The following is a 23,695-nucleotide window of genomic DNA, read 5'->3' on the forward strand; positions in this document are numbered from 1 at the left end:
AAGAGAGAAAGAGATATATGTATATTTGCTGCACAGCCAAGCACCAACAACGACATGGAAGAAAGGGTAATATCTGTCCTTAGGGCACTTGCCAATGAAGATACAACAAATTATATTAAATACGTAGTAACGCGTGCAGATAGCAACATGATTATCTTTCGTGCTTCGCCACCCACCCCTTCCAAAGGATGGGAAAAATAGTTTATTCATTCACAAGAAAAGGGGCCGATGATGAACCACATGGATGAAAGGAGAAAATACTTTAAAATGTCCTTTTCTTGTGAATTTAAACTACCATTTCCCCCTACTATTATCTTCCTCCTCTGGTGATTTCAAACAGCAGATAATTTATTTATTTTTTTTAAGCACACGGAACCGTAGGCGGTGTTACAACCTCCTGATTTTTTACTTCGCTGCCTTTTCCATGCTGGTGACGCTGGCACCCTTTAGCTCACCAATCACTATCACTGCTATCAAATGTGGGCAATTTTCGCTGGGGTACCTTCTTCGCAGGAGGCCCCTGAGCCGGCGGCTTCGCTTCCCCCCGGCGGATTTCGGCACTGTTCCCTTCACGCGACGAACCCGAAGACTCATTTCCAGCAGCACTACCCCCACTAATAACAGGGGGGTTGATGACCTCAGCGGATCTCTGTAGGCTTTCATCGGTAATTGGTGGGGGTCCATCCGAGTCGCTATCTTCTTGCAGTGCTTCAGCGGCAATCGGCGGGGGTCCATCAAGATCCGGTGATTCGTTAGGATTGTCAGCAACAACCGGCGGAGGCCCATCAAAATCATCGTTGTCAATCGGCGGGGGTCCATCAAGATCCGGTGATTCGTTAGGATTGTCAGCAACAACCGGCGGAGGTCCATCAAAATCATCGTTGTCAATCGGTGGGGGTCCATCAAGATCCGGTGATTCGTTAGGATTGTCAGCAACAACCGGAGGAGGCCCATCAAAATCATCGTTATCAATCGGTGGGGGTCCATCAAAATCATCGTTATCAATCGGCGGGGGTCCATCAAGTTCCGGTGGACTGTGTGAAGCTTCCAACGGGGCAGGAGGAGGCACACAACCACCTGTAGAAGAACTATGAGGTTCATCAAATTCAACTGGTGGTGGACCCTCGTCATCGGCGGATAATTGGGGGTCACTGGCTCCGGCACCCAACGTAGTAACAGCAGGTGGGGAGGAAATCACTTCGCCGTCATTCGGTGCGTCTTTTGGCAGTCCATCTGTTGGTACCTCCTCTCCCTCTTGAACGCCGTCTGTATCCGGAGCAGGTCGGAGTGATGGTATGTATTCAGCAAACATGTCAATTACAATTTGAAGAGTGGTTTCCTCCTCTGATACAATGCAGGCACGCATTTCACCCTCTCCCAGCACGAGTGAGCGCTGTTCTGCCGCTATGGCAGCGATCCGTGTCACCAAACTCTTTTCATTTTCATAATCAAATAATAACCCACTAAGTTCTGCACATTCCTCGGAGTCAATGGCATTGCGCACGCCACTCTCCGTTGCAATTAAGTCATTTTGATCAGCGATGTGAACACTAGTTGTCGCATCCATAACGATAGAATGGAATTCGGCCTCTTCCTTCAGCAAAAGCACAGCGTACCCCCTGGCGCATTCACGGCGCAGCAATTGTCTTTCCTCCAACTCTGCAGACCATCTCGCTTCAAGGGCACTCAAATCTTCAGCGAACTTTTCTAGCAACGTAGAAGCCAGGCGTTCTGCTTCGACGAAAAGCTGCTGCCGCTGCTCTGCCTCGCCTTTAAACATCAATGTAACTTTGTTGAAAAAGTCCTCCATTTGCATAACGATATCAAAACGGCCTTGCCTCTCTCGTGTGTTGAACTCACAAAGAGCTTCACCATCTCGCTCAATCATCAAAGCGTACACAGCTTTAGCAGTCGACTCATAGCCCGTCTGTAGTGGCAACAGCCATCCGTTATATAACTCTTCCAAACTCTTTTTGTAGAGCATCAGCGTCGCTTCCTCGATCCACTGGAAGCGCCGCCGAGTTGCCGAAGCCAGTTCTGCAAGGTATTCTCGCTCCTGAAAGCTAAAATTAAGCGGTCTCCTCTTTCTTAGGTCTTCCAAAAGCGCCAACAAGTCGCTGACCTTAACCGGCCGCCGCAGTCGGTGGGCGAGAGCAGCAAAAGCAGCCATGATTTTGTCCCGACCACCTTGCAGCCTACCACGTGCGTTGCTAACCAACATTTCTAGTCGCCCGCGCCTGAAGTTCTCCTCGTGTAGCTGAGCGTTGAGACGTGCCGCCCTCGCGCCAGTGGTGCGCACCGTCATTATACCGTCCTCAGCAGCCTGTCGAAGGTCCGCGCGACAGCAATTGAGCTCCGCAAGAAGACGCTGTGCCTCCAGCGCGAGCTCCTGCTGCCTGTGCTCTGCTGCACTCCCTCGACTCTCCGCCTTTCCAATAGAGCGACCCTCTGCTTGACCGCGCCTGAAATTTTCCTCTGACGTGCGGGCACGATCCGCCATAAACTTCGCCTCACGCGCTTGCAACTCCGTGATGAATTCTGTGCGCAACTGTTGCACCTCCATTGCGCGTCGTTGCCGCTCATCCTCAACAACCTGCGCATGCTGCGTCCTCTGCATGTCCGCCGCGCGCCGAATATCTTCAAGTTGGCCATTCTTCACGTGAAGTTCAGTTTTTGCCCTTGACAGCTGCTCTTGAAGTGTGGCTATAGTGGCCTCCAATGCCTTACGACGGGACCTTTCCTCTGACAGCGCATCTTGCAGATTATTAAGGGCACTAGCAGCTCTGTTTGTTTCTTCCGTGTTTAAGGAAGAAGTGCTGCGCAAGTCCCGCAACTCTGTTTCGGATACCTGGAGAAGTTGCTTCACCGTCTGCAGATGTCGTTGAGCATCGTCCCGCTCCATTGCCGCCTGGTTAATTTGCTGCTGTACCTGCATGATAGCTCGCTCTCCCTCCAGTCTCACATCAGAAGCTGTTCGGGTGCACTTGTTCTTCTCGTCCAGCAGCTCCTGGGAGGCGAGGACCGCGCTGTCTACGCGCCGCTGCATTTCTTGGTTACGGCGATCCAACTCCCGTATTAATCCATCCCTTTGAGAGATAGAGTCGGCAACTCGGTCACTTTCCATGACGAGTTGCTGAACCGCTTCCAAAAGTGCTGCGTTTGTCAGTCTTGATGGCTTTGGTCTATTGATGGCGCGCCGCCATTCGGCTGCTGTGGCCTCACTGATACTGCGGACGGTACGAGAATTTTCCACCGCCCCGTTAAGAAGCAGACCCAATCTCTGAAGGATTTCCATGTGTCCCTCTGGTACGCCAGCACCGGGCTCCACTGCAGAACTGCGTTGGGCAGATAATGCTCCCGGGGCCTCAACAACCCCCGTCCCACTGAAAGGCACGACAGCTGCCACGACATTACCACCCGAGCTACCTTCACTAGTTGGGACGATCAGAGCTCCGCTTCCTTCTTCGGCAACCACTAAATCATCACCAACAGTCATCACCGTAGGTACACCGTCACTTTCCATGTTGAAAGTTTCGTCCTGAAGTATGTTTATCAACTGCACGACGAAAGCGGCACCATCGGCACCATACATGTTTCGGCGCCCATGCGGCAAGGCGGCAGCCGGCACCACAATGACGCGAGTGGAGCCCTCTCCCATACCGATCACTCCGCTTTCGAAGCCGTAGGCATCTGGAAAGTCACCCTGTAGGAGCGCTGCCGTGGACGCAACGGGTCTGAAGCAATACAACTCCTCCCCATTTGACTCCAGTAAGTCACCCAGAAGTGGGAGCTCTGCACCACGAACAGCATAAGCCGTATAATGAACGCGCGCACGGTTATGCTGTTGGAGTCGAATGTCGACGCCGACAGGCATGAAGTCACTGGTATGTGCGGAATGTGTGGGTCGCCCTGCCAGCGCGTAGGTGGCTATTCCCAGAGCCGCGAGGAATGCCTTCTGTTTCTCTCCACTGAGAAACGCACACTTCCAATATTTTCCGACCCCATCGCGAAAACTTGCGTACATGTCGGTGTTCAACTGGAATTGTACGCTTTGCTCCAAACTTGAAGATATTGATGCCACACACAACGTTTCACGGCGGTCGTTGTAACACACAATACTGTACCTTGGCCGCCCTGCCGAGGTTGCTGCTGCAACAATGGCACACGCACAATTGCCACGTTCTATAGCCGTTCCATCAACCACTTCAAATAGAGAAATCGGTGCGGCAATCAGTACCTTCTGCTGCATCACATTCAGCAGCAAAGGTTTTTTGTGGGTAACGTAAAGCAAGAAAATGAAAAAGTTACTAAGTTGTATGTATATATATTTATTTATAACTGAATGGACGTTTCCGTTAGAGGATAGACCTTCCTTCTCTCTTTATCCTTCCTTGAGGAAAGGCAACAACTACTTTGCACAAAAGAAGAAGGTGTTTATGCGACGCTGTAGGCGCTAAGTTAGAGGCGCATACTGACTACTCAAGCAACAATCGTATGACCGCTTAATTAAGACCGGGCGTGCACAGCGAGAAGGAATCGCAACCTTCTTCGTTGTTTTTATTTATTACTATGATCACCTCACTCATTCAACGCTTGCCCGTCACCACCCCTATTCCGCGCCACTACCATCAACACACAAAACAATCCCAATGTCATTTCCATAACGGCAATATGGAAGCAAAAATGAGAGAAAATTGGAACATAAGGAAGAGTTAAAAAACAAGAGATAAGTGACATCAAAGGAAAGAAGGAGGAAAAAAAGGAGTAAACTTCCACACCTTTTTTTCACACTTCACTTACCATATCCTCAACCTTTCCCCCTCTTCACTTGCAAAGCATACAGACGTTGTATTTGTTATTATTTTTTTAAATATATATCCTTTTAAACGCCGTCTCGCATCGTTATCAATCCGCACATATTCGGCAAGCACACATTCCCCATGGGCATATCAACAAAAGGACTCTTTAAAAAAACAAAAAAAAATATGTGCAATGAGATAAGTATATGAGATGTTAGAATCAATGTCCATTATTATATTGTAAAGGCCAAGTGTGGAGGATGGAGGACTTTAAAAAAAAAAAAAGAAAATTGAAAAGCGGCCTCTCCTCCAAAACGAAACAAAGGGAATAATTTCTGTGAACGACCGAACTCGACGCGAACACCCACTTCAACAAACTCATCCCTCCATGCTCAACTCACACGTTAAGGCGCACATAAATTTTCAACATATTGCAAACAGCAGCAAAACAGAAAACTTCCTTGTCTTCCATCCTCAGCCCAAGTGAGTTGCGCTTGTCCGTCTGCGCGACCGATAAAAGGTGCGAACGGTGATGCACGACAGCACCGACGAAAAAAGGGATAATGTCAACGAACCAACCACCATAACTCTCACTAACGAATCATCCTCACAATTCTGTCCCAAGTGAAGCTGAAGAGACAACTTGGACTTGAGCACCTCTATCTGCTTCATGACGTCCTGTAATTTGTCACGGTTTTCGTTATTACTCCGCTTGAAGTCCTTCACTTGCATCCCTAACCACTGCAACGTGATCTCCCTTTGTGCGGCTTTCAACTCCATATCCTTGTGGCGCGAGTTCAAGTCTACTACCTCCTGCTGAAGCGTTTTTATCTGTTTACTCATTTGGGCAAGCATGAGTAATACCGAACTGCTGGTGTGTGGTTTGGAAAGAGCGGTAATTTTGTTTGATAGCGCGACACGAGATACGCAGAAACTGAGTAGGTGGATCACATATAGATTCCGTTCGTGTGGAAGACATGTTCGGGACGCATTTTCTGGTGGAAGAACGGTGGAACAGTAACGCTGGGCAATGGTATCTAAATACATGCTATTGAAGGTGGTGCCATTACACTTCTTGGTTTTACTTCCATCATCCTTACAGCCATTTAAGTCCACACAGAGATTACCTTCATAATTTGAGTGCTTGAGTAGACCACCTCCTGGGGAGCGACTGTTGGTCTCGTGATGATCCTCAACAGTACTAATAACAGCAGCAGTTACACCAGCACCACTGGTACCGTAATCTATGCCAATGGCAGTGTGTTTGTCATCCTGAGGAGGGGACACAATTATTAGTGGCTCAGTTAACGGAGTGGGGGGAATAGAATGTTCCTGTTCCTGCTCGTGTTGTTGTTGTTGTTCCTCTACGCTAACAGTGTAATCCTCCGTAAGAGTTTCAAGTACATCCACACCGAATACCTTGAAGGTGGTGAGCGCGCACCATGAATGTTCTCCGTATGAAGTTGCCCATAAGAAGCGCAGGAACCGCACAGGTTGCTGATTTGCCACATCGAAATGTTGAGTGCCCCGCCACGGATCCGCTTTGAAGTGTCCCAGCACTCGCCATTCATTAGTTGGGTACCTGCTACTTCCAAGCACAGTAAAATTTTTTACCCTGGAGCTGAAATGCTCTTGGCTCACAAGTGTCATGATGCGAACCTCGATACCACGTATAAGTTGCACGGTGAAGTATTTCCGCTGTGTATTGCAGGGACACAGCATATACTTCTCATTATCTTCATTGAGAACTGAAGATGCATCAAGGCATTCTGGACTAAAATCAGTCAACGTAGCACCCAAGTATGCCGATGCATAATTTGTTGTGAATCCTTTGCTCCGTTCGTGTGGCTTCTCATCACGCCACCCGGGTTCCGATGGTTTGAAAAAAGTCGATGCATACGCGGCAGCAACCACAACAACAAAAGCCGCCGCAGGTAAGTAGTACCGTTTCATGATAAATAAATGTGTCTACACGTATGTTTATTATATATCTCGCTTTAACAAAAAGAAAAAAAAGAAAATGTGTTATCCTACGGTGTCCCTTGGGGCCTATCCAATGTGTCCCCTTCTGCTATTGAGGGAATAAAAACACACCAAAAGCAAAGGGGAGAAAAAAAAAAAGGTCGAAAAGGAGGGAAACCAGATTGCCGTAAAGAAACCATGAGCGGAAGGTGATAGCCTCCACACTCCACTCCGTATGCAACAGCGGTACCAAACATTTTCACCAGAGGGACAAACTTGCGTTGTTACGCACTCAACTATGCGAATGAGTTAAAGAACTTACTCAAACCGAGACCACAGCAACATGATCTGCAAGGTGGAAGATATCGCCCTTTTTTTTTTCTCCCATATTCCCACAACTTCTCTTTAATACTTTTTTTTTTAATAACGGTCGCACAACTAAAACACTGCTTGGCCCTGTGTGTTGAAATTACAGCAAAACGTTACTACAATGCAAAAAAAAAAATGCTACGAAGAACCTCCAAAGAGTTCCTCAAATTCCCTGTCAATCTCCATTCCAACATCACGGATATCACCGGCAGCTGTGGCTGATAAATCCACAGTCGCCGTATCTGTTGGTGCTGCAGTTGTAGTCAACAAAAATGTTTCGGACCCACCACCAGTTATCAAGGGAGAAGAGTTCGTCGTCTCCCCCAAATTTTCGACCTTCAGCTCCTGCTTGTAAGAGGGTCCCTTGTAAGCCGCAACACTCGTGATAAGATCAAATTCATCGTCGCTGCCGGTATCATCACCTCCTAAAGAGAAAGCGTTCTGGCGAGGAACGGAGTCTTTGAACTCCTTGACTGATTCAGCTTTTGCAGATGTCAAATATGCGGGTTGCGACTGGCAGCTCTTCACCAACTGCGCTGGTAACGACGCCGCCGTACCGGATTCTCCCAAAGTTGCCGTCGTATTTATGGTTTCGACACCACCTCTTGGCTTCAGTCGCTCACTAACACGTTTGAACAACCCCATTCCCCATGTTTTAACAGCTTCAACCTGTTCCTTCGCTTTGTTGCTAATTTCCTCAGCCTTTCGCCGCGCCTCAGTTCCATCAAAGTCCACACGAGGCACGAGTTTCGCGAGAACATTGTTTCGAAATGTGCCCGAGCCACTCAACAACACGGTGGTTTCACCGTTAGCAGTTGACTTCACCATCGTGATTTCATTAGTTTTCATCAATGGAATGACAGTGCGAAAGCGGCCGCTACTCACATATGGGAACCCGCCATGAACCAAACGGAGCGTTACTACATTCAATAAATTGATCTCCTCTGTTATTTGCCGCCCAGTGCCAAACACACAGAGGTGCCCTCCGCGTGTCGTCGAGAGTGTTAACACCAGTTTGTTGATCTTTTCCGTATCAAAGCCAATATCGTCTCCCGCATGAACTGCAGTGGGCAATCGGGCGGCATCGAAACTAACGCGAGCCCGGCAATCCACAATGGTGTAGTTTATGGGCGGGCATTCAGAAGGTTCAGATGTTGTGGTCGTAAATGATTCTAGATAGTCACCGCGCTCTAATGGAAGGGCCGCAAATGACGAGTAATACTCTGCAAGTGCTTGCGGTGTCTTTTGGATGCTACTTGGCTGCCCTCTACCAAAATTACCAGGGTACAGCAGTGTTCTAATCACGTGCCGTGTGACACGCGGTGTATTTCGCCGCACAACATCTGCATTTTGCACCAACGCACCTCCAGAAGAAAGTGGTACAAGAGCCGCCGGCACACAACCATGAGGCTGAAAACTGACGTTGTCATCACCAGACACGGGCAGTTGAAAGATAATTGACTCCATCGCCATCTCCAGTTCCTTCTTCGTGTTCAGATTCAGGAAGCGTTTACGGCAGGAAATTAGATATGCCAGTATAAAGTACACTGTGTATGTAGCATCACCTGTTACTAACAGCCAATCCCACACCTGCACAGCCGATTCAGAATTACCGCCCATCACAAAGAGACGCCGCGCCCAACGGAAAATATAAGCACCGATATCAATCAGATGCTGCCCAAGATGAAGAGACAACTGGGGATCGTGGTACTGAAGTAGAAGACGGAATAATGCTATAAGTGCATCACCATACAGGGAGGAAGATTCAGGTGCCACAAACTCTTTACAAAACGCTTCTAACAGAAAGAAAAACATGCTCAGCGTCTCCGACTCAGAGGGCAAATCTGCAGCAGCAACAACAGAAGCTAATGCCGTGGCAATGGGCGCAATTCGCTGATCAAGCGCACACTTTGTTTCATTCGTGAAATGGTACATGAAACCCTGCAACTCGGCATCTTCCCATCTCTTGTTTTTGCTTCCCAACGTTTCCTTCAACTGCACAAGAGTGGAGTGTTGAATATTATCCGCAACAGACGCGTACTTGGCAAACGATATTGTCCCATATTTCCACTGCTTGTGTAATAGAAGCCCACAATACAAATTGTAACGCCGTCGTGCAGACAAAACATTTGACATTTGTTGGACTCGCATGCACGCCTCCCGGAGTGACTCCGCTGTCACATATTGCGACTCACATCCTACCTTGTCTAGCAGTTCAAAAAGTTTCTCAGTTGCTCCACTCATCATAAACTACAACAAGAAATAAATTATTATTATTATTTTATTTTTTCCACCCTTCCTTTCTCACCCAAAGAAATACAAAAGAAAAAAAAGGGAATAAATTTGATTAAAAAACAAAACAGGAGAGAGAGAGGGAGGGAGGGGAAAAAAAGAAGGTTTGTCTCCCGCGTATGTCCAATAAATTAGAGAAGTAGTTGATGAAAGGAATAAAAAGAATATGCCTTTTTTACTTCCACGTACTTCCTATCGATTTCCTTCCCTTAAAAGTTGAAACATGTCCGGACGATGTATGACTCACATTCCTCATTTGCGTTAAATGCAAAATAAAAAGAAAAACGGGGTAATAACTCAATTACTGAGGACAGTCAATGCCTTACCTACCACACTACACCAAAAAAAAAAAAGAAAAAAGCGAAAATCTGTCAGGAAAATAAAAAAAACGAATTGGTCTTGTAATTTATGTGCAGTAACAGACCCGTTCACGCACATACATACATATACAAAAAAAAAAAAAGGAAATGAAAAAAACTTTTTAAGTCGAGTAAGACTTAGCTACGACACCCTTTTTTTTCTATGTAAATATTAAAGAGGAAAACATATAATAATTTATTGGTAGGGATCCACAATTCCTTTCGCAGCCTCCAGCAGAAGAAAAAAAGAAAAGAAAAGAGCGAAATCATAAAAATAGGAAAGAAAACAACATTAATTCACTAAACTAGTGAAAAAGAAAGAAGGTACGAGGAAGGTAGGCTGTAGATACAATCTTTGTGGGGTACTTTTTCAACCAATCAATCAACCACTGGCGGAAGCAAAAAACAAAAACAAAAGAAGTTGTGCATATACGTGTATTGGTACTTCTTGTGTTCGTGTTTTTTTTTTTTTTTTTGCGACACCGGTTGGATGAGGCGCACATAATCACGCTGTCACACTCCACAACTTCGCGCAGAATTAATGAAGAAAGTTATGGAGGTACGCTTCTTCTCCCCTCTTCCCTTCTCAGTACACACACGCAGAGAAACGCACAGCGCGTGTTTCATGAGACTTTGGATAAAAGAATACAGAAGGTAAAAGAAAAGAAGGGAAACAGTAAGGAGCCACTACCACCCGACATCAAATTCAACATATTCGAAAACACGGCAACGACTTAAAGCGTTAAAAAGATATATATATATATATATATTTATATATATGAGATGTGGCGAACAGAGGAGTAGAGAAGGAAAGATAACCAAAGAAAATCATAAACACAAACGGGCGCACAGGGCAGTGCAGAGAGATATGCGGCCTACAATCACAGCCACCATCTTTCTCACTCGCACGTGCCCCTTTTCGCTTCGTCTGTGTTTTCGCGCAGCTTCACTTTTTATTATTATTATTTTTTTTTCCTTTTTTCATTCGTGCTCTCAAGATCCATCACTCTTGACTTTGGTGGAAATAACTCGGCACGTCACGTGCATTTTAAATGTCGCATGTAAGAGGAGGGTGGGGGAAATGGAAGCAAAAAAGAAAATTTATGAATGAGCAACAAACCCACTTTTTTATCATGATACAAGAATAGTAACGATATATTTATATGTGACTTTGTTTCTCAAGAGAGTGCTGTTCTCTCGTTCTCTTGTCTTGTCTTGTTTTATCTTTGCTTTATTTATTTATTTATTCCCATTAGGAAAATATCTACAGAGCACTGCTGTTAAACTCACTGTCCACGCATTACGACGAGCCGCTCCCCAGAGGGTGTGCGACAGGATGAAACATAGTTCTCTTGTCTTGTATGAAACTAACCACATCATGTGGTGGATTAGCACAAACAGGCCGGCATGTAACGGAGGATCCGCTTCCCAAGTGACACTGCAGAGTAGAAGGAGCCGCAGGTGATGCCACTTCCGTATTTTCAACTGTTTCAGATACCGGCGGTTGCCCAGCTGGAATGCGCTCCCATAGAACTTTGCGCTCTGGAGAATGACTGGTCGTCCTCGGTACATACGCGAAAACGCGACAACACGTTTCAAGCTTCTCACGGGTACGAGAAACAAGTTGCTCGACTTTGCATCCTGGCGAGGCGAACCCTGCGGAAATTCCCCTCAGTTGTGGGAGAAGTGCGAGTTTTATATCGGAATCCTCATGGGCGCTGAGAGGGTTTTCCGCCGTTCGGGAACACCAGCGGTTCACCATAGCGCGCTGCGTGGCGTAGTATTGCTGCACGAAGGGATTAAGCACTCTATGTGGATGAAGCACCTCTTCACCTACCGTCATTTCCTCTACAATTGATGAAACAAGCTCCTGTTCTCTCTGTGCATCGGCCTCCGGAATGTCGCATTCCATTTCCATCTCTTGTAGAGTGGGAAAGCGCAGACAGCGGATCTCTTCCATGAAAGGTAATCTGGACATGAAAAGTACATCTTCGTCACCTGTCGTTAACGGCACGCAGAGGAACATGTTGGGGTTTCCATCAGTCGATCGGACATAACGCACCACCAAGGCTGAATCTTGAGCTGCCAGCGCCTTTACAATGCTTCGGAACGCCCTCGTCCCAACGGGGTCATCATCTAGCGGTGCTATCATGTACGATGTATCGACCACCAGCACATGAACAGGAACCTGGTTTTGTGGAATGCAAGCAACAGCATCAATACCCCGTGACCCGCGTATCTTTGTAGCTTCAGAGAGGCGATTGCTGCTGGAGGCGGTCGGTTTGTTTACGGGAGTCTCCAGGCACGTTTTCTGACTGTCCTCTTCCCCGCCTTCTAATCGGAGAGTTTCTTCGTCAAACAGCTGCGAGTGAGCTGCCTTTCTACTCCCTGGCACTCGCTCAGTCGGTGCTGGTGTCCGATTTGCTGGTACATGCATTCGTCTCACTTTACCGAGCACGTTCGTAGCTAAGCGCACTTCACCGATTGTGAATACCGTCTTTTGTGCAAGGCTGCGTACTTTTCGGCACACCAACTGCGCAGCGCTCACCAGGGCATCACGTAATGTTATTACTCGACTGTCGTTACCCAAAGCCTTACACAAGGTGTACAGTACAGTTTCATTATCAACCTTCACACGGTTACTAGTGAGTGATGGGGCTGATTCACCGGGAAGCAGGGAACCTTCACCTGTCACTTGGGAGAAATCAATCCCCACAACAATAAGTGTCACACCCCGCGCTCGCAGAGCGTTCAGCACATCGCGGAAGACGCTCTTCCTGACCACCTCAGCATGCGCATCCGTTAAGAGATACAAAACCTCCCTGAATTGCTTTCTTCGTTTCTTCAAGTTAAACACCTCTACACATAGAGTAAGAGTTTCAATGAAATTTGCACTGGATCCCACACCTTGTTGCTCCTCCCGGTCACGCAGGATTCGGTGCAGTATTGTGATGAACTCAACAGATGGTGGAGCCGGCAAACATGGGGCGGAAAGCTGAGCTGCGCTCCCACAAGTACTAATACTCGTTGATGTGCCCCCGCTGTAGCTTCTGCAACCACCAGCCACAACCAAAGCGACCTCATCATATGAAGAAGGGCACATGGTCTTCAGTACGGAAAGGCGACAGAACTCCACAGCCTGCGCAAGTGAAGAAATCGAGCAGTTTACGTCTAGGGCGAAAATAGTTGAGGTACGGAAAGCCATATTGGAAGGTTTACCGTTAAATAATCTTTTCGTCCTTACACACACACACTTTCTTTTTTTCTTGGTTGTTTTATTATACTTTCTTTCAGTTCCCTACGCGAGCAGCAATCAGCGGTTCCCTGTGGTGTAAACTGTTGTGTACCTTTCCAGATTGATACCAGATGTCACCGTGTAAAGGTAATAATAAATGAGCACAAGCAAGCAAACAGAGGAAGAAGAAGGAAGAAAGCGTGACAAATTGTTTGAAGAGATAAAAACGCTTTTTTTCTTTTAAAATGTGCAGGTGTATTTTCAGAAAGAGCAACGGATTACTTTAAAGATTGGACGAAACCCGTCACCGGGTCAAAACATATCGTAGATTGCTCATCTATCCGACATAAATATGTAAATAATTAAACAAATACATATACGAATATATATATATATATATATATATATATATATAAAACGCAATGAAAAGAGTGTTGAGGGGTTGGAAGTCGGAATATTTACTGGCATATTGAAGCGCTGCTGGCTGGCAGAAGACGTAAAAGCGAATCGAAGAAAAGGCACGAAGGATGAGAAAAAGAGAAGTGTGTATTGTGGGGGTAGAAACATTTCAAGTTTATCCTTACGCTCCACGCACACATTTTTATGATTCTTATTGCTTCTTCACAAAACCCCACTATACGTACGAAACGAGAGAGAAGGTAAAAGAAAAAAGGGGGAAACGGGCGCCATTACAACTTCTCTCAACATTACGCTTTCAGTTTCTCAAGATGATTAGCGAGAGACGTCTTCTCTGCATGTAACAACCGAATGGCCTTACTAGCCATCATTTGATATACAATTAACTCCACTCGCTCCTCATTAAGCACACGCAGCTGCCGGTTCGCCTTGTCAAGTTGCTCCTGCAGATACGCATCGCCTACATTGATTGACTGCGACAAGCCACTGGAAGGGGTCCCCCTTCTCGGTGAATCCAACGACAATGGAAGGGCATCCTCACATGCTGCACTGGGCTGGAAACTGATATAATCGGTGCCCTTCAGCTTCGCGTTATCAATAGAAAGTTCAGTCACGCGCTGCGTTAGTTCTTTGTTCTCCATTATATGTTTCAGCGATTCCGCACGAAGTTTCTGCGCCAAGACGTTCACCTTGTTCTTCTCTAGAGCAAGAAATTGTGCAAGTTCCACACGCTCCTTATCAGTGCGCTTTAAGTCGGCATCAAGCTTCTCTATAGCACGCCTCATTTTCATTGTCAAAGATCGCCAGTCATTAGCATCATCACCGCCCATCACAACTGCTGCTGCTGCACCAGAAGCAGTGGAAGTGCCACTAACAGGTCCGGTACCGCCCAGCTGCGAACTCTCGCGCCGTAACATATCGTTCTCAGATGTGAGAATCTTGATCCGTTCCTCAAGTACACGAATACGATCCTCGTAAGCTGTCCGCTCTTCCGACAAGGCGGTCTCCAGGGTCCTGTCATTCTTTGAGTCGAGATCGGCAAGCAATTGGTAATAGAGAGCTTTGTAGTCCAGAATCTCATGTCGCTTGGCATCCTGTTTAATCTGAATTGCCCTCTGACCAAACATAATAGCGCCCAAAGTCTCCTCAGTAGAATCATCGCAGGGGCTACAGTTTACAACAATGGACGTGTTGCCGTTACCAAGCAAAGAGTATTGCAAAATACGAGTGAGTTTCGACTCGCGGAACGGGGCGTGCTGAGACCCACTTTCAGTCAACGCCGCAACAACCTTCCCCAGCACGAGCAGACTCCCGTTAATATGCGTTGCCTCATCCAGCGTTTTTCCTTCAGCATTGGTTCGGCTGGCACGCTCGCTTCCCGCTAAGTCACAAACGACGAGGCGACCTTGTAGTGCTATTACTGGTTCATTGTTAGCCTTAGCACTGCTCAGATCCACCGTCTTCACCTTAGCAGACCGTGTGAGGTTGAAATTAAACACGGTGTGGGAACGGGAGCTGGTATTGTTCATTTTGGTGCTGGTCATCTCCTTACGGTCCATTCCCTCATAAAAGTACTTGAGACAATCTTCATAGCTTTCCACTTTCCTTTCGATCGACGCGCCAGACGCCTCCGTAACTAACACCACGTCACCGCGACCCTCAGGGCCAAGTTGAATTCGTACACGCCCTCCTTGGGGATCTAACAGATCCGTCAGCATTTCATTATACAATTGAACATAACTTACGGTGCAAGAGTAGTCGTATTCCGTATCAGCCTGGAAACGATCCCATATATCACGAAGACTCTGCTGTAGCACACCAGGTTTCTCTGGGTCATTATTACTGATGGTAAATGTTTTACCGGAACCTGTTTGACCGTAGACAAAAAGCACGCCATGCTGACCATCAAATGCAGCATCCACAGCCCCACGTGCAACCTCATTGTAAATCGTCTGTTGTGTGCATTCCGGATCGAAGACACGATTAAAAAGAAACGACTTTGTTCCTTTGCGCGCAGAACCTCCTCTTGTTATTGTAACGCGCTGCGGGTCAGAAGGATCACACACAAGATTATTGAAAGTTCCTCCCTTTAACTCACGCGGGACGGGCGGCCTCACTCGAAGAAAAACCGAAATGTTCTTCGGAGCTGCCTTGCCGCTGAGTGGTTTTGCCATAATGGTGATATCCTGTTGCCTTTTCTATCTCCTTCCCCCCTCAATTCTTATGCACAATATACCGAGCAACTGAACGACTAAATGGATCCCAGTTTTTCTTCTTTAAAGCGGAGGAAAGTCAACTCCCTTCCTGTATGATCCACCCTAGCAATTGAATTCTCACAAATTTTAAAGCTGAAGAAAAGCAACGACGTATATATGTATATTGGCCTGTGTTTGTGCTTACGTAAAAGCCTAAAAACAGATCAAGGCGCCACCTGTAACTCACCTAATACTGTTTGGTCTCCGATACTTTTCTGTCTTGTTTTTTTTTTCCCACTGCTGATGTTGCTCTATCTTACCTTCTGTATTTCTACCGACAGTACACACGGCAATATTTCGATATATGTATGTATATATGTATATATGTACTCGCCTGTGTTTGTACCTATTCGTATATTCCGTTTAACTCCCTTTGCTTTGCCTTTTTTTTTCTTTTCTTCTACACTTTGCTTCCCCCTTTTCTTTACTCTATTTCAATTAACCTTTGCGTACAACTTTTGCTTGTCCACCACCTTTGGTTTGGTACACTACAAATATATGTATACAAATATACGAAGTAGCGCTTGATATATATTTATATATGTGTGTGTGTAATGAGCAGCTAGCTTACAACGACGGTATTTACACGTGATGCAATTCGTATTCGTTTCTCCTCGCGCCTTTCCTTTTCTTTTTTTTTTCCCCCTTCCCCCCACCCCGCAGGAAAGAAAAATTTCTCCCTTTACGAGTTATATATGTGTTTGTATTTGTATTATTTTCCCTGTTTTACTTTGTTCAATTTCGGCTTAGTGGAAGGGAGCGCCTTACGTTAGACGCTGTACCCCAGTAATAAAATAAAACAAAGAAAAACAAGTGCGAATATTAAATAATAATAATAATAGTAGTAAACTTAAAGGGGGAAAAGAAAAAAAGAGACAATGCTGAACGCTTAACCTTTGAAAGGATACGAAGCACCAAAAATGTAACAACACATATGAGAGAGAGAGAGAGAAAGAGAAAGAAAAACAAAAAAAATAAATAAGGAAAGGAAGGAAGGAAGGAACATGGAGTGAAGTGCAGGTAACATTTAAAGGCGTACGAGAAAACAGAAAGATAACAACAAAGTAACGATAGAAGCGCCAATATTAAACATCTCTACAAACATGTGGATGCGTACGTTTACACTCTTATATTATATATTATATATCATATATCATATATATATATATATATAAACACCTCGACAGACACAGTTGCAGCAACACCACAGCCCGCCAATGAAAACTTTATTTTTATTTTTTTCAGTTAAGAGAGGAATAAAAAAAAAGAAAGGGAAAGAGCCTGCCAAAAAAGTACAAAAGCATCACAAGCATAATACGACAAAAACAAAAACACGTGAACACAAGCTTTTAGAACAACCTCTTAATGTTATTCATAAAGGTGAGGAAAAGAAAAGGTTGCCGTACACAAGTGAAAAAGTGAACCACATAAGTATTTTGCATGTGTGATGATATTTTTAAAAACCTACGCAAGCATCTATAAAAATTTTCACAAGAAAAATAAAAAAAGAAAAAGGCACCTTTGCAACTGCATTACTTCACGACAGTCTGGCACTCAAAATGTGTATGGACAGGAGTAAGAAGAAAGGAAAGGTAAAACAAGCGACGCGTAATAAGTTCTCCATCTAAAATAACGATTTGATAACAGAAGAAAAAAAAAAATGAAAATCACGTTAGACAAAAATACATGTAGCAAAACACCACCACTACCACCATCATCAACAGCGTCAACAGTACAAGGCAAAACAACATAACAACAACAACAACAACACACACACACACACATGTATAGATATGCGTATGAACACATGTACATGCATTTACCGCAGCATTACCGTCTCGAAGCACTGAAATCTGCAATCTCTGCTTTCATCACTGCCCGAAGCACAGGTTCAATGAACTCAGCACTATCGAAATTCCAGTGAAATCGATTGCTTGGTTGTATCTCTAAACCCTCATCCTCACATTTCTTCCGTATATCTCGCAACCAAGGGTGCGTCACAGCCTCCGCCGCCGTCATGCGTTCCTTTGGGTTGTACAACAACAACTTGAGGATAAAATCTTTAAATAACGCATACTCCTTTTCAGCAGCCGCGGCAATATCCGCTTCGGAAGCAGCACTGCCGCCATCCTTCGCATTACCATGAGTTGTTGTACCTTCCATTTCATAATCATCTTCCGTTCCGTAACTAAATGCAGTTAAGTACGCCTGTTTCAGTGTTGGATGAACGCCCTCCAGTCCTAATGGTTTCCTCTTGGGTAATGAACGCAAATAAGCCAACGCTTCAGGTGAGCGTATGTGCTGCAAGTCCTGCTCAATTTGTGGCAAACCCAACGCATCCACTAAAAGGTTTAGTTGGTGGATGTAATCCCGACCTGGAAAAAGAGGACACCGCAATACAATTTCCGCTACAAGACATGCTACGCCCCACATGTCTACCGCTCCATCACAGTCATCACCAACCAAAAGCAGTTCAGGCGGCCGGTACCACCGCGTAACGACGTACGATGTCACATTTACACCGACACCTCGCGCCAGCCCGAAGTCGCACACCTTCACAACACAATCCGAGTCTGTCAATATATTCGCTGGTTTCAAATCACGGTGAATAATGTCCGCGCTGTGCATGTACTGTAGCGCACACAACAGCTGATACGTCAAATATTGACAATGAATACTCATCAATTGTACGTTAGGGGATTTAACCACCGTTTGCAAATCCGATGACATGAGCTCTGTTACCACATAAACATCAGAAAAGTCCTCACTCACTGGGCGAAAGACATCCCTCATTGAAATGATATTCGGATGCTTCAGGAATCTCAAAAGCTTCACCTCACGCAGCGTACGTTTCCCATCCACAACATCCGCAAACACGTTGCCAATTTTCTTAATAGCAACCTTATCGCCCGTTTCCGTGTCAATGGCACTACATACAATTCCATATGCACCGCGGCCAACGACATTATTCACTTCATAACGCCGTGGTACCTCCACCTTCCACTGGGTATTAAAAGTGTACGTCACTCGACCGTCTGCATCGGGACTGGACACATGCGTCAACATTCCCTCAACCTAATGGATTATTTATTTTAACAACGTTACACTACACACAAACACACACACACACACAACACACAGATACACACAGAAATAAATAAATAAATATATATATATTTGTGTAATTATGTGTGCAGCAATAAATTCCAACTCGCTACTGTGAGCCAAATAAAAACGAGTGCTGACAGTACTACTGAAGCCTCCTTAACGCTCAATTCCACCTCTTTGGGGGTGCCTTTTTTTTTTTTTAAATCACGCGGCTAAGCCAAAAAAAAAAGGAAAAAAGGGATGCGGGAAACAAAAGAAATTGCAAGAAAAAAAAAAACACTGACCCTTTTCCTTTTTTTTTTTGAACCTGCCGCTGACGTTCCTGATATCTTCTTGTTTATCACTCGCTAAATCGCTCACCTTCTGTTTGCGGAGATGTGCGGATGATTATGTTTTCGTTTATTAATTGTACCTCCCTATTCGATATGTTTTCTTTAATTAATTTTTTTTTCCTCCCCTTTCCCTTAACTAAATGTATTCACCAAAGAAATTTTCAAAAGAAAAAAATAATAAAAGGAACAACAACAAAAACAACAAAATGGAGTGAAGGAAACATTCAGTACATTTTATCAATCTTTTTGATCATATATATATATATATATATATATATATATATATTTATTTATTTATTTATTTATTTATTTTGAATTTCTCACACGATCCCAAAAAACAATCCAACACATACACACACACACAGAGAGAGAGAGAGAGAGAGGGAGAGAGAAAGAAAGAGGATTGCGAATGGAGAAATAAACATGAAAGCAAACTAAAACCCACCCTTTTAAAATTAATCAAATATATTAGGCATCTTAACATGTTTCATACGCTTTTGTCACACATGTCACTGAAACACAAGTGTCTGCATATGAATTTATTTTTCTATTTTATTTATTTTTATTTTTTTTGGAAGAGGGAGGAAAATGGGATCTTTTTTTTTTTTGTTATTTAATTAAAAGCCTGTAAATGGAGATGTGAAAGACACATAAGTGTTAATAGCATTGAGAGTACAAACAAGAAATACAACAAAAACCCTCATGCGTAGATGTTTATTTACCTAAACGTACGTACATATGCATATGTGTAAGCATTCATAATTATGTTACTGCTCTCCAGCTTTTTAAAAAAAAAACAAAACAAAACAAAACAAAATGCATATACAACAGCAGAAACGAATAATTTTAAATTCCTTTCGACACATCATTCATTCATTTATCCTTGACGACTACAGTCAAAACGAAACAATATCAAATTCAACATCATCAAAATGTTTCGTTAGCACTTCCCCGTCTTCCTCCAGTCCTTTTCCTTCTTCTTTTTTTTACATGCCTTCATATTTTAAAATAAATGAACCTTTACTATTCTTCTTTGTTTTTTTTTCTTTGTCCCCCCTATTCCTACATTAAATGCTCATATCGAAACTGTTTCAAATCCTTTTTAATACTGCCACGTGTTTATGTCGATACTTTTTAAAAAAAATTTAAAAAAATTCTTCAAATGGAATTATTTGGTACCGCTTCTCTTTTTGCCTCGCTTCATTGACTCATAAGAATGTAAATGTCTAAACATACTAAATAATTAAATGTATAATATATATATATATATATATTCTGTGTGTCTGTTCGGTGTCTATATTAAATGCTATGGGTGAAAGAAAGCAAGAAAAAGATAGAGGAAAGAGAAGAGAACAGAATATATTATCCTCGTAGCGAAAGAATTTAAAAAAAAACAACAACATCAAAAAAAATATATAAATATAATTAAGTAAGTAGAGCAAACACATTGCATATATATATATATATTTGTTTCTTTTTTATTTTAATATTTATTTATTTGTGTGTATCTGTGTTGTGTGTTGGTGGAAGGAGGGGAGGGGAAAAATGCGGCCTAAAGAAGAAACAGCAGGGATTTTGTATTCAACAGTTATACGCACCTGCATGGAATTTGGTGTCAATTTCAATAATGAGACAGAGAAGAAGGAAAGAAAATAAGGAAGGGATGAAAATAAAAGAAAAGAAAATAAAAGAAAAGAAGGGAAAGAGACAAGGCGGAGTGGAACGAGAGGAAGAAAAAAAAAGGAGGAAAAAAAAAAGCAACAAACTGTTATTTGAGAAACAGAAAAAAACAAGGGGGGGGGAGAAGAAAACAGTACACGCGGCAAAACAAAAAAAAAACAAAAAAAAAGAAAGTCGAAGCAGCCAACTTTTAAAAACCTCAGTCCCGCCGCCACCATTTACCCATTTACTTCACTCTCCTTTACCGCCAAATCTATACACTTTCCCTCTTGCATGGAATTTATGTTTTGTTTTCGTTTATCCTCTTCTTCTTTTTTTTTCCTTCTTGTTTTTTTCCCCCGTTGTATAATTAGCAATAACAAAAGTAATAATTTTTTTTTAAATATTTACTTGTTTTTACTTGTTATTACCTTTTATTTTTTGTTTACTTTCCTTCCCTGCTTCCCTTAGCACACAAGCATCCGTATATATATATATATATAAACAAAAAAAACAAAAAAAAAACAAAATACATACGCACGCAAACATATACAAAAATGTTGGTACGTACACATATACAGCTCACACCATCCGTTATTTTAGGCGGAGTCAAACAAAAAAAAACAAAAATAGTAGCAACTGTGACAATAACAAAACGAAAAAAACAACAACAACAACAGGAAGCGAAACCTGAGACACGAATAGAGACAGAGTAGCAAAGGCAATAACAATAACAATAATAATAATAAAAGGCCGTAATAACGCCAACACTGACAAAAATCATATTATATATATATATAGATGTATGCATTGTATATTAGTAAAGATTGTTGTGGAAGCAGCAACTGTAGTAAAAAAAAAAAAAAGAAAAGCATACACACGAAACGCAAAGTAATTGCTGTTGCCCTAATAATAATAAGTAATAGTAACAATATTGGAAGTTATGGGAAAGAGCAAGCGAGCGAGTGAAGGGACGGAGAGGTGCGAGTTTTGTAAACACACACACACACAAAAAAAAATTAAAACAAAGAAGAGAAAATCAGACGGCAAAAATAACTGGATCTTCAGCGATGCACATGACTTGACATTGGTATAGCGATGTCTCCACTTAGTTCAGTTTACGTTTGCAAGCTTACATCCCTTTCTCTCTCTCTCTCTACCTCTTTTTTTTAAAAAATTATCGTCATTATTATTATTTTTTTTTTTTTAATTACTGGACATGACACAACTATTCTTTTTGTTTTCTCCCCATCCTCTCTTTCTATCTTTTACCAAATTGAACCATCACATGCCCCATTTATATTTTTCACTTTCTTTCACTTCTTATTTACTCACTACCGTTACGTAATGGAAAAGTCTCTGCCGATGGATTTGCACCAAAAGTGATTAAATTCAAAGAGGAAGAGAGAAAAATAAGAATAAAAAGTGAAATAAAATGAAAGAGGCTTATAAAACTAAATAAATACATATTTCTTCATATATAAGTAAAAATATAAATAAATAAATAAATAAATGATATTCTTTCTATTTTTCAATTTAAAATAGAACCCTCCCCCTTCTTCTCCCCATCTCATGACTTCTCTTCGCTGCATCTCATCCCGCACTTCACACACACAACATATACAAACACACATATAATTACATGAAAATACCAATATATAAATATATAGATATATTTATATATACACGAATTTATATAAACCCCAACCCATTCTCCAACTTTCTCCCCTCTTTTAACTACTGCCACCACTGTTCTCATATGCTTCTATATTTTATTTTATTTTTTTTAGTTGCTGTTTTCGCTTCTTGTGAAAAGAAAACACATGAAACATAAATAAAAATAAAATAAAAAAGAAGTTTGTTGCCGCTTGCTCTCTTTCTCTCTCTCCCCTCCCCTTCCGCTCCACCGCGCGTTTACGCGTGAGCAAAACATGTGCACTTGTCCATTTGCCTCTACGCATTGCTAAACAAAACAAAGCATTTATAGTGCAAAATAAAACACAAAACAACACAAAAACACACACAAAAAAACACAAACAGACGCCATTTGTACCTAAAAATCATCAACACCAACAGAAATAGTAACATCACTGACAACAACAACAACAGGGATGATCATAACGGTAAAGAAACATAAACCAGAAAGAAAACAAAACAAAAAGGAAGAAGGGGACAAACAACAAATGTGTGAGCCTTGAAAATGTTACTCTCTTCCTTATTCACGGGTGGTACAATGTCTTGTTTCTCTTTTTTCTCTTTTTTTCTTTTTTATTTGCGATTTTTTTTTTAAAAATAAATTTCATTTTATTTACGTGCGATGCTGAGGTTGCCGCTTGCTGCCATCTGCTTAAGTTGCGGTTTAATTATTTTTCCATACTCTCAGTATCCCTCAAACACACACAATCACACAAATACAGATGATTGTCCTTTTTCCTCTTTTAATTTCCCAAATAAATTACTCTATACAATACATAAATACAAATAAAAATAATATGAATGTTTGAACTTTTCTTTAATTTTGTCTTTTGTAATAAATATATATATATATATATATATTTTCACCCCCTCCCCTTCTGCTTTATTTCTTGTCCACTTGATCTCTGTTTATGCATTACTGTTATCAATATTATTTATTCATTTACTTATTTATTTTCTTGCTTGTAAGTAGTATTTGACATTGTTATCACTTACTTACTACATCTATTTGCTCTTTTACTCTTTCTTTTCTTCTCTTTGCTTTGCTTATAATTTATTTGTTTTGTTTTAGTGCCCTCCTCTCTCTCTCTCTCTCTCTCCCCCTTTTTTTAATTTTTTTTCTCTTTTTTTTTTTTTGGTCATTAACTTCTTCCTTTTCTTTTGCCTTAGCATTTTTTTCCCTCCCGCTGTATTATTAGATATATTACATTTA

At 42.7% G+C, this 23,695-nt stretch overlaps 7 protein-coding genes across 7 annotated transcripts; 1 reads left to right on the forward strand and 6 right to left on the reverse strand.

Moving 5' to 3' along the window:
• Nucleotides 1-451: 451 nt before the first annotated feature.
• Nucleotides 452-4,249, reverse strand: TbgDal_VI1420 (hypothetical protein, conserved; the record flags this gene model as incomplete). Its single annotated transcript, XM_011775647.1, has 1 exon — nt 452-4,249. The coding sequence occupies one exon, from the start codon at nt 4,247-4,249 to the stop codon at nt 452-454; it is 3,798 nt and encodes a 1,265-aa protein (XP_011773949.1).
• A 1,024-nt stretch (nt 4,250-5,273) lies between these two features.
• TbgDal_VI1430 (hypothetical protein, conserved) lies at nt 5,274-6,752 on the reverse strand (the record flags this gene model as incomplete). Its single annotated transcript, XM_011775648.1, has 1 exon — nt 5,274-6,752. The coding sequence occupies one exon, from the start codon at nt 6,750-6,752 to the stop codon at nt 5,274-5,276; it is 1,479 nt and encodes a 492-aa protein (XP_011773950.1).
• A 516-nt stretch (nt 6,753-7,268) lies between these two features.
• On the reverse strand, nt 7,269-9,377 carry TbgDal_VI1440 (hypothetical protein, conserved; the record flags this gene model as incomplete). The annotated part of the gene is made up of 1 exon (XM_011775649.1): nt 7,269-9,377. One exon carries the CDS (start codon nt 9,375-9,377, stop codon nt 7,269-7,271), a length of 2,109 nt encoding a protein of 702 aa, XP_011773951.1.
• A 1,704-nt stretch (nt 9,378-11,081) lies between these two features.
• On the reverse strand, nt 11,082-12,986 carry TbgDal_VI1450 (KU80 protein, putative; the record flags this gene model as incomplete). Its single annotated transcript, XM_011775650.1, has 1 exon — nt 11,082-12,986. The coding sequence occupies one exon, from the start codon at nt 12,984-12,986 to the stop codon at nt 11,082-11,084; it is 1,905 nt and encodes a 634-aa protein (XP_011773952.1).
• A 737-nt stretch (nt 12,987-13,723) lies between these two features.
• On the reverse strand, nt 13,724-15,607 carry TbgDal_VI1460 (kinesin, putative; the record flags this gene model as incomplete). Its single annotated transcript, XM_011775651.1, has 1 exon — nt 13,724-15,607. The coding sequence occupies one exon, from the start codon at nt 15,605-15,607 to the stop codon at nt 13,724-13,726; it is 1,884 nt and encodes a 627-aa protein (XP_011773953.1).
• A 198-nt stretch (nt 15,608-15,805) lies between these two features.
• On the forward strand, nt 15,806-16,216 carry TbgDal_VI1470 (hypothetical protein, unlikely; the record flags this gene model as incomplete). Its single annotated transcript, XM_011775652.1, has 1 exon — nt 15,806-16,216. One exon carries the CDS (start codon nt 15,806-15,808, stop codon nt 16,214-16,216), a length of 411 nt encoding a protein of 136 aa, XP_011773954.1.
• A 1,302-nt stretch (nt 16,217-17,518) lies between these two features.
• TbgDal_VI1480 (mitogen-activated protein kinase, putative) lies at nt 17,519-18,754 on the reverse strand (the record flags this gene model as incomplete). Its single annotated transcript, XM_011775653.1, has 1 exon — nt 17,519-18,754. The coding sequence occupies one exon, from the start codon at nt 18,752-18,754 to the stop codon at nt 17,519-17,521; it is 1,236 nt and encodes a 411-aa protein (XP_011773955.1).
• Nucleotides 18,755-23,695: the final 4,941 nt, after the last annotated feature.

The sequence above is a fragment of the Trypanosoma brucei genome, chromosome 6 (assembly GCF_000210295.1).
Source record: "Trypanosoma brucei gambiense DAL972 chromosome 6, complete sequence".
NCBI lineage: Eukaryota > Euglenozoa > Kinetoplastea > Trypanosomatida > Trypanosomatidae > Trypanosoma > Trypanosoma brucei.